The sequence below is a fragment of the Mus pahari genome, chromosome 14, assembly GCF_900095145.1.
Source record: "Mus pahari chromosome 14, PAHARI_EIJ_v1.1, whole genome shotgun sequence".
Taxonomy (NCBI): Eukaryota; Metazoa; Chordata; class Mammalia; order Rodentia; family Muridae; genus Mus; species Mus pahari.
In genome coordinates this window covers 26,180,187-26,189,165 of record NC_034603.1, presented here as the reverse complement: position 1 = coordinate 26,189,165, position 8,979 = coordinate 26,180,187, and the positions used below count along the sequence as shown (strand labels likewise).

General features: G+C 49.9%; 1 protein-coding gene across 1 annotated transcript in view; it reads right to left on the bottom strand.

Annotated features, from left to right (window-relative positions):
• Positions 1–3,391, bottom strand: part of LOC110331259 (L-amino-acid oxidase-like) — an 8,248-nt gene extending 4,857 nt beyond the window's left edge. Inside the window, exons 1-3 of the mRNA XM_021211727.1 lie at positions 3,110–3,391; positions 1,969–2,081; positions 1,038–1,239 (exon numbers count right to left, since the gene is read on the bottom strand). Of these exons, the coding sequence (XP_021067386.1) occupies positions 1,038–1,239; positions 1,969–2,081; positions 3,110–3,391 (597 nt within the window). The remainder of the gene's footprint in view (positions 1–1,037; positions 1,240–1,968; positions 2,082–3,109) is intronic.
• Between the last annotated feature and the right edge of the window lie 5,588 nt (positions 3,392–8,979).

The following is an 8,979-nucleotide window of genomic DNA, read 5'->3' as shown; positions in this document are numbered from 1 at the left end:
TGTGTGTGGTGTGTGTAATGTGTGTGGTAGTGTGTGTGTGTGTGTGTGTGTGTGTGTGTGTGTGTGTGTGTGTGTGTGTGACTTTATATGAACCCTGGGATCCAGAACTGTATCCTAAACCTGGCGTGGTAGGAATCTCTCCTCTCCTTGAATAGACACCAAGCATACAAAGGCAGGTGTGCAGGCTCCCCTGTCAGGCTCCCCTGTCAGAGGAGTCTACTGCCTTGTCCTGCATTGACATTTCTGTGGACTTCTAAGCAACTGTGAAGCATGTAGGAGCCAGAGGGCCTGGCCTCACAGAGCTGCTGAGAGAGACTGCGCATGCTGACCCTGAGTGAGCCCAACAACACTAGGGGACACCTGGGCCAAAGCCTCCAGGAAGTGCTCTCTCTTCCCACTGAGCTCATTCATCGTCATACTGAGGTCCCTCCAGGCCATGGGTCAGATGAGACAAAGGCATGGTCACTGCTGGGCCAGGCCAAAAAGGTGGGCAGGCGGTTCAGACAGACTGCTGCTTATTGTTCTTCCTTGACAACCCATTGAGTCATGATGACAACTGTGGTCTAAGCACTGGTCCTGCGGCTGCCACCATCTTATCACTGGGACATATTCCAGTCACCTAAGCCTCACAACAACCTGGGAACAAGAGGCTCTGGAAATACAGAGAGGAGAAGGGAGCCCGCAAATCATTGTCAAGGGGCCACACAAAGCATTCGACCCCAGAATCCAACTGGTAGGTCTCTCTCTGCAATGAACTTGTCCCACCATGATGATAGCATGGTAACGGCTCTGTACATATCTGTATATGCACAGATGTCTGGGGTCCAAGAAGACACTCCCTGAAGAGCCAGTGACTGACACAGGACAGTCACAAGAGGGAGGGAGGGAGGCAACAATGGCCAATCTGGTGTAGGCTTCCCATACTCATGGATCTGGGGTTGACTCAAAGCTCTTCCCTGGGGAACCAGAAGACCTTGAGGGTGTTTCTGCCAGGTGGCTCTGAGGGAAGAGGAGGGTTCCCCCACATTTTGTCTTACCTTTCTCAGTGAAGCATCAAAGAGCTGTTCTGCCGTCTTCCCCACCTCGTCAGCTCTCACAGAGTAACCCAGCAGGCTAGGGTCGGCCTGCACTGCCCCCGAGCGCTGCCGAACTCCGTTGACCAGCACCCAGGTCTGGTTGTTGCAAGGGCAGAATTCCTTTAGCATCAGGCCAAATTTTTTGATGAGCTCATGAGAAAGCCTGTGGAAGGGGATCAGAGAATCCTCAGGCTCTGAGAGCCGACAGCGCAATGCCTCTTGTTCCCTGGGCTTACTTCCTGCCTGCCTTGGATTCACCAAGACCACCCTGGCCCTTCCTCCAGTGAAAGGGATGCTAGGGGCCTTGGTTATCACATAAGACTAGCAACTATGAGGCCGAGACACCCTACTAGTGACCCTCTAAGCTGGCGGAGATCTCTGCCACTTTGCGTGGAATCTGCAACCTTCACATTTTCAAATGAGCCTACTCCAGTCCCTGGAGGCCCAGTGAGGGGGGTGTGTCCCGGTCCCTGGAGTGTGTCCTTGGAGCCATCCTTCCTGGAGGCTATGTTCACTACTCCCTAACCTAGCTGCATTCTCCAAACCTCTCACCCATTCAGAAAGGCCCTCCTGGGAGGGCGCTAGGCTTCCTGTCACTTGCAAACTCAGTTACGTTGCTTTTGACTTCGCAGCAGGTTTATCTTGGACCACCCATCGCCTGTGATCCTCAACCCAAACTGCTTGGCAGACAAACTGAGTACAGTTGTCTTCTCACGTGGGTTAAACCCCAAGGCTGGGAGAGACTCCTAAGCAGTCCTGGAGCCGGCAAATGAGTTGGGTCAGATGCTAACCCCTGGGCTTGCTTGCATCCATCCGATGTCTGCATTGGCCTCTTGGTGTGACAGCCCTGATCCTAGCCTGCCTTCTTTGCCACTTCTGTCCTCGAGAGTACCTGTGATTGATAGGGATCCTCATGGCACCCAGCTCTATATACCAGTGTGCTCCAGGAACTCGGTGAGTCTCGATTCTGCCACCTACCCGCCCTGAGGCCTCCAGCACGGTCACCTGGAAAGAGAGCTCTGTAATAAACTCAATGGGGCTTGTCACATACACTCCACACAACAACGGGGCTTGTCACATACACTCCACACAACAATGGGGCTTGTCACATACACTCCACACAACAACGGGGCTTGTCACATACACTCCACACAGCAACGGGGCTTGTCACATACACTCCACACAGCAANGGGGCTTGTCACATACACTCCACACAGCAACGGGGCTTGTCACATACACTCCACACAGCAATGGGGCTTGTCACATACACTCCACACAACATTCTCCCCTCCTGTGGCAGACCCAGATTTACTACCCTTCATAGTCCTCCATCCCTCCATCCATCCATTCACGTCTCCCTCCCCACTCTTCCCTCCCTTTATCCTTCCCTTCCTTCCTTCCTTCCCTTCCTTCCTTCCTTCCCTTCCCTTTTCCCTATCTCCCTTCCTCCCTCCCTCCTTCCTTTCTTCTCTCCTTCCTTCTCTCCCATCCTTCTTCCCTCCATCCCTCCATTATACATCTCTTCCTCCCTCTTTTCTTCCATCCCTCCTTGCCTCCATCCTCCCCTCCAACCCTTCATCCCTTCTTCCCTTCCTCCATCCCTCCCTCCCTCTCTCCCTTCCTCCTTTCCTTCCTTTTTCAGTACTGAGGATGGAAACCACAGGGCTTTCCTCCCCCTATCACTAAGCAACAGCACTAGCTTCTTCCTGCCTCTTTCTGAAACTTGGTCTTTGTTATTTTTTTTAAAGATTTATTTATTTATTATATGTAAGTACACTAGCTATCTTCAGACACTCCAGAAGAGGGTGTCAGATCTTGTTAAGGATGGTTATGAGCCACCACGTGGTTGCTGGGATTTGAACTCCGGTTGGTCTTTGTTATTACACAAGCTTATCTGCCCTCCTGCCCCAGCTACCCTAGAACCCTAGAGCTTCATTTGGCCCCAGCTCCCAGGAATGTCCATAGCTTGGGCTTCTGCCTCACTATCCAGAGCCTAATCTTCCCACAAGAGATTCCCCTGCCCCATCACATACCTGGTGGCCGGCATCCTGCAAGACCTTGGCAGCAGTGAGCCCAGCCATGCCTGCCCCAATCACCACCACTTGCTTCCTCTCGGCTGTCTGTCCCAGTCCATTTCGAGCCAGCTGCAGCAGCTCTTCATACTGCGGATCCTCAAAGCACTTGACAAGCTTGCTGTTGAAGGCCTGGGTATCCAAGCTCAGCACAGACAAGAAGATGAGAGCCAGCCAGCCTGGGAACATAGCTATGGATAGGGCAGGTAAGCGAATGCCTAGGGATGAAGGAGGACTGGCCATAACCCTTGATCTGAGGAAGATTTATCACTGGACCTATGACGCAATGTACCGGGCACTCCCCTACCAAAAAGAGCCTTAGTCACAGGTCCTCCCAAGTTTGCCTGCCACTCTTCCTGCTGGCCTGCAAATACCCCTCAGGTACTAAAACCTCTCACTCAGAGAATGACACAGGCTGAATGTCTGCCCGAGTCACCTCCCTTCCCTTCAGTCAGTGGGATTGCCATGCACACAGATGACATAGACCTGGCCACCACATTGGCTTTTTTCCATTTCCACCACTATTTGAGGTGGATAGACTGTCTGTCATGAGAAAACCCTTAGCTAAGCACCATTGTGGAAGACCAAAGATTGGGAGCCTGAAACCTTATATAACAAACAGTCCCCAAAATGTGTATGATAGATCACCAGGTTCCCAAGCCCCAAAGGATCATCACAGGGCTGCCTATAAGAGATGGACATGGCTCCCTGGAGTTAGAGTGTGCCCCCTCAGTGAGCCTGTGTTCTGAACTTCTTTTCTGACATGGTTCTAACAATTCTGACTCAGCTGTGGGAAAGGTGGATCAGACCTTCCCTCTGGGAAACTGTCAAAGGCGTGTGTCTTGTGTCAGTTGAATTCTTATTTTCAAAGCTACTGTCTGGCTGGGCAGTGGTGGCACACATCTTTAATCCCAGCACTTGGGAGGCAGAGGCAGGCGGATTTCTGAGTTCGAGGCCAGCCTGGTCTACAGAGTGACTGCCAGGACAGCCAAGGCTACACAAAGAAACCCTGTCTCAAAAAACAAAAACAAAAACAAAAGTAAAAACAACAACAACAAAACCTTTAAACCACAAGATCTAAAATTGCAACTCTATGTAGGGATGATCACCTTCAAAAGGTGAGTGAGTTCAAACGAAGCTGCGAGCTGGGTCCTCCCCCGATGAGATAACCTCCTAAGAAGAGGAAGAGTGTAAGCCGTGGGCCCTCAAGGAGAACTCCAACCTTTTCCTAAACTGGCACAATTTCTTACTGCATCCGAAATACTTATCCTTATATCCACAGGGAGGTGTCGCTCTCACCCCCTAATAAAGAAGGCTCTTTTCGCAGCAGAGACCATTACAGAAAGCTACAACTGGTCAAAACACAGCCAACACCCAACTGTTATGTACCCAGCCCCAACTGAGACATCTACAACACAATCCCTACAAGGCTTGAGGAAGACGGGGTATGTGTGTAGGATGTAGAAAGATTGGAAGAGCCAAAGACATACATCTACTTTGGGATAGTCTCTTCCGGAAGAAGGAGAAGAAGAAGAAGAAGAAGAAGAAGAAGAAGAAGAAGAAGAAGAAGAAGAAGAAGAAGAAGAGAAGTATGGAGGGGAAGATGGGTCTGGGGAGTTGGGGGGAGGAGAGTTGGAGGTGACTATGATCAAGCTACATTGTATGAAATTCTCAAAAAAAGTAATAATAATATTGTATTACTAAAAAGGAAGAGGAAATGTGAACACTAAAGAGGAACATCAGAGATGCCCACACCGAAAGGCATTAACCATGAGGAGGGTATGATGAGAAACCTTTGAAGAGACCAAACCTTCGTTGAGACACCCATTCATGTACTCTGTGGTATTTTCTTACACAGTCTGAGCTGACAGGTTGTTCCTCTGCATCTTTCCCCAGGTTGGTGAAGAGAAGATCGATTGAGTACCTTTCTCCAAGAGCACAGTTTACCACTGAAACACGTCATAGCATTACAGAGAGCAGAAGCAGAGGAATTGCCATCTGCGTATGACTGAGTGTTATCTCAGACACCCCACCCAGCCCCGTGTCCCTCTGTTCCTGTTCAATATGCATATTTGGTACGTTCGATAATTGCTCAACCTGTCTTATCCAGCTTGAATTAGGATTCAGTTTCATCTGCAAGAGCTTAGCTCCTAACAGTTTATCCAGCAATTGAGAAATACGTATGTGGAGGAATGAGCAGACAGAAAGACGGTGGGCTGAGGAGTGGATGAGTAGACAGAGGGAAGGACACATGGACAGAGGTGTTCCTCCAGCCTCTGCAATCATCACAGACACCAGGCCTGCGGCTAGGAGCCAGGGTTTCGTCTGGACTTGTTGCCGCTCATCCTTCGACTCACCTTTACAATCAGTTTCTGTCTGCTTTCCTCAGGGCCTACCCTCGTCTCCAGACTCCCTCTGTGAACCTGCGCACTTGGCATCTGACTTAATGATTATTTTTGAGGAATGAACACACATACACACACACACACACACACACACACCATCATCTCCATCACTGTCACCACCACCCGACTCCAGCCTATATTCCACACCTTGGATTCACTCATCTCTTTTTGTCTTCAAGGAGTGGAACTAGCTAATACTAAGGAAGTGGACTCGAACTGGTTTGGAAACCGGAAGTCTCGGGGTTTCCCTCTTTGCTCCCTTGTGAGGCACTAATTTGCATTTATACATTGTCCAGATGAGCATGATTCAATATGATATCTTAACACCCGAATACAGTATACACCCATCACCTTGACTGTATTGCTGGAAATTGGTGCTTGAAATCACCAGCAATTCCTTTGAAAAGGCTGGGCCTTCTGGGAAGCACAACTTCTCTCAAGCTAGTTTTGCCTGAGTGGAGGAAGTTCTCACTGGGCTGCTCTCTTTTTCCTGTCAGTTGTCCTGTCCTGGAGTGCCATTCCAACACAGTTACTGCAGAGCCCAGCAGAGCAGAGGAGAACAAAGCATCTTTGAGCTTCAGGAACATCTAGCACAACAACCCACAGTCCCCAAAACTACCTGCAGAAAAACAAAACCGGAGCCAGGAAGCCTGTGGTGGCCCAGGCTACCACAGGCATTTACTACACAAGCTGAAGCCAGCACCAGATCTACAGCCCTAGCGTCCGTCCACCCACCCTTTGCTTTAAAGGGTGGCTGTGTCTGCGGTGGGGTGACCACGAGAAATCCACGTGTCTTCTGGGAATCAGGACCCATGTCTGACCTGTCCGTTTGCATGGACCCTAAGCCTTGTGTGGCCACAGAAGCACTGTGGCTATATGTGTAATGACTTTGTTGGAGAAATGAATAAAATCTGCAAGTGGTACACAGACATACAAGCAAAACACTCATATACATATATATATTGTGTGTTGTATACGTTAAAAAAAAAACCTCCAAAAAAGAGAAAGAATGAAAGAAAAGGCTCTAATTTTTTACAGTAAGGTAACTAACTGACAACCTAATTAATATATTTTTGTTTGTTTACTGAGACAGGGTCTCAGGTAGCTCAAACTAGCCTCACACTCAGAGTAGTCAAAGCTGGCCTTGAATTCCTAATCCTCCTGCCTCTACCTCCCAAGTGCCGGAGGTAGGACCTGAGCCCACCATGCCCAGCTTTTGTTTAATTTTGAGATAGACCCTCTCTCTGGAGCATGGACTAGCCTTGAACTCTGCATCCTCCTGCCTCAGTTTCCCATGTGATAGGAGCCCAGGCATGTACCACCCACTATGCCTGACTTTCTTGTATATTTTGTAAAGAGCAAGAAGGGGGGATTTGAAATGATATTGAACAACAATGATTGTGTAAACAGATGAAAAGGCTGCCTCTACCCTATGATCACACACTGTAGTAGGTGCTAAATTATCACACTGTGCGCCAGGGATCTGTGTAATCATTATGTACCATTAGAAAGATAAAAAACAGAGCTGTGCCTGGTGGTGAACACCTGTCATCCCAGCACTTGGGAGGGGGAGGGGGGAAGTGCCACGGATTCAAGGTCCTCAGCTATAGTCGGAGCCCATCAGGGGATATATGAGACCCTGTCTTAAAAACTAGAACAAAACTAACAAAATACAACCAATTCTGTCTCTTTGTCTACTTCAAAAGACACGTGCCAGATCATTTCGTCATTGGTTTGGAAACCAGAGTCACCATGGGTCTAAGAGCTGAGCTGTGGGGGTGACAAAGGAAGCCTGAAGGTGGCCCTGAACCCTGGCCTAGCAGACTTCCTCCAGGTTCTCACAGAAGCCCAGCCATGGATCCCAGGTCTCCAGAGACCAGCCCAGCCATGGATCCCAGGTCTCCAGGGACCAGCCCAGCCATGGATTTCAGGTCTCTGGGGACCAGATAGCTCCAATTCCTTGAGTCTGTCTGAGGGTGGGCAGTCAGGTCAGATCATGCCTCTCAGAGCTCGTCCTCTGTCTTGACACTCCATTCACAACTCTGCCACCAGAAGCACAGGGGTGGGGGTGGAGGTAGCCCTGGAGAAGAGAGCCCAGGTCCTGAGGGATCATATGCTCTCCACACCAAGCTCCGTTCCCCTTGCCTCTCACTAGGGGTTTAATGAATCCTTCCACCAGTTCTTGGCCAGAAGTCTTAGGAGAGATTTGAACCCTTCTGAGAATCTTTCACCTCAGTACCCACTCCTCCTTCTTACTGCTTCCATCAGCTGGCCCGAGGGTCCCTCTCCCTCTCCCTCTCCCTCTCCCTCTCAGTGTGTGTGTGTGTGTGTGTGTATTCTCTTCCTTCTATTCCTCTTTCTCCTTCACATCTTATTTACTTTTTTTGAGATGGGGGTTTGACCATATAGCCCAGGCTAGCCTGGAGCCCACTGTGTTACTCCAGACTTGCCTCAGGCTCTCTCTCCATCATCCTTCACTTCTCCTAGATTTTCTTCTAGGAAAGAACCACCTCTTCCTCCTTCCTTCGGGGTTCCAGGGCACTTGTGTTTATTTCCTGCTTGATGAGCCCCTGGGGAGTGCTGTGCTGACACACCTCTAGCTTCCAGGACTTGAGCCTATTTTTTTTCTATAGCCCCTTTGAAGGCTGTCATCCTTCCCTGTCCCTCCCTTTGTGGGACGGAGTGGGTTGGAGCAAACCCATGCTGTTCCTAAAGACTCGAGTGCAGAAGGAGCGAGCCGGGACCTGGTGGAAAGCAGAGGTGAGTGAAGAGAGCACATTGTAGTCAGTCATAGTCATCTGACAGGCACAGGCACAGGCACAGGCACCTGCCGCTCTGCACAGCCTCACTCCGGCCTTCTGAAATCTAGAGCCAGGAAGCCTCCTGAAACCTGATCTCATCCAGCAAGAACATCACCAGACTCTGGGTTTAGGCTCCTCAAACCCCATCTCATGGTACCCTGATATAACTACATCTCATGCTCATTAATCAGATGGATCTCAGGAGGGAATCATCCAAGACAGACATAGTTCCAGTCAGAAGACAACGCAGCAGGCTGCTTCTCAGGGTGACCTGGGTGTCTCCAAAGACTCTCAGCAATGCCATGGACCAGAAAGCCACACAACACTTCTGTAGCCACTCCCCAGCCATGGACCAGAAAGTCACACAACACTTCTGTAGCCACTCCCCAGCCATGGACCAGAAAGTCACACAACACTTCTGTAGCCACTCCCCANCCCCAGCCATGGACCAGAAAGTCACACAACACTTCTGTAGCCACTCCCCAGCCATGGACCAGAAAGTCACACAACACTTCTGTAGCCACTCCCCACTTGCATGATGTTTAAAAAGTAATGAACCGAGCAATGGGGATACAATGATCATTGGGGGTTCACACCTATCATCCCGGCTCTCCAGAGGCTGAGG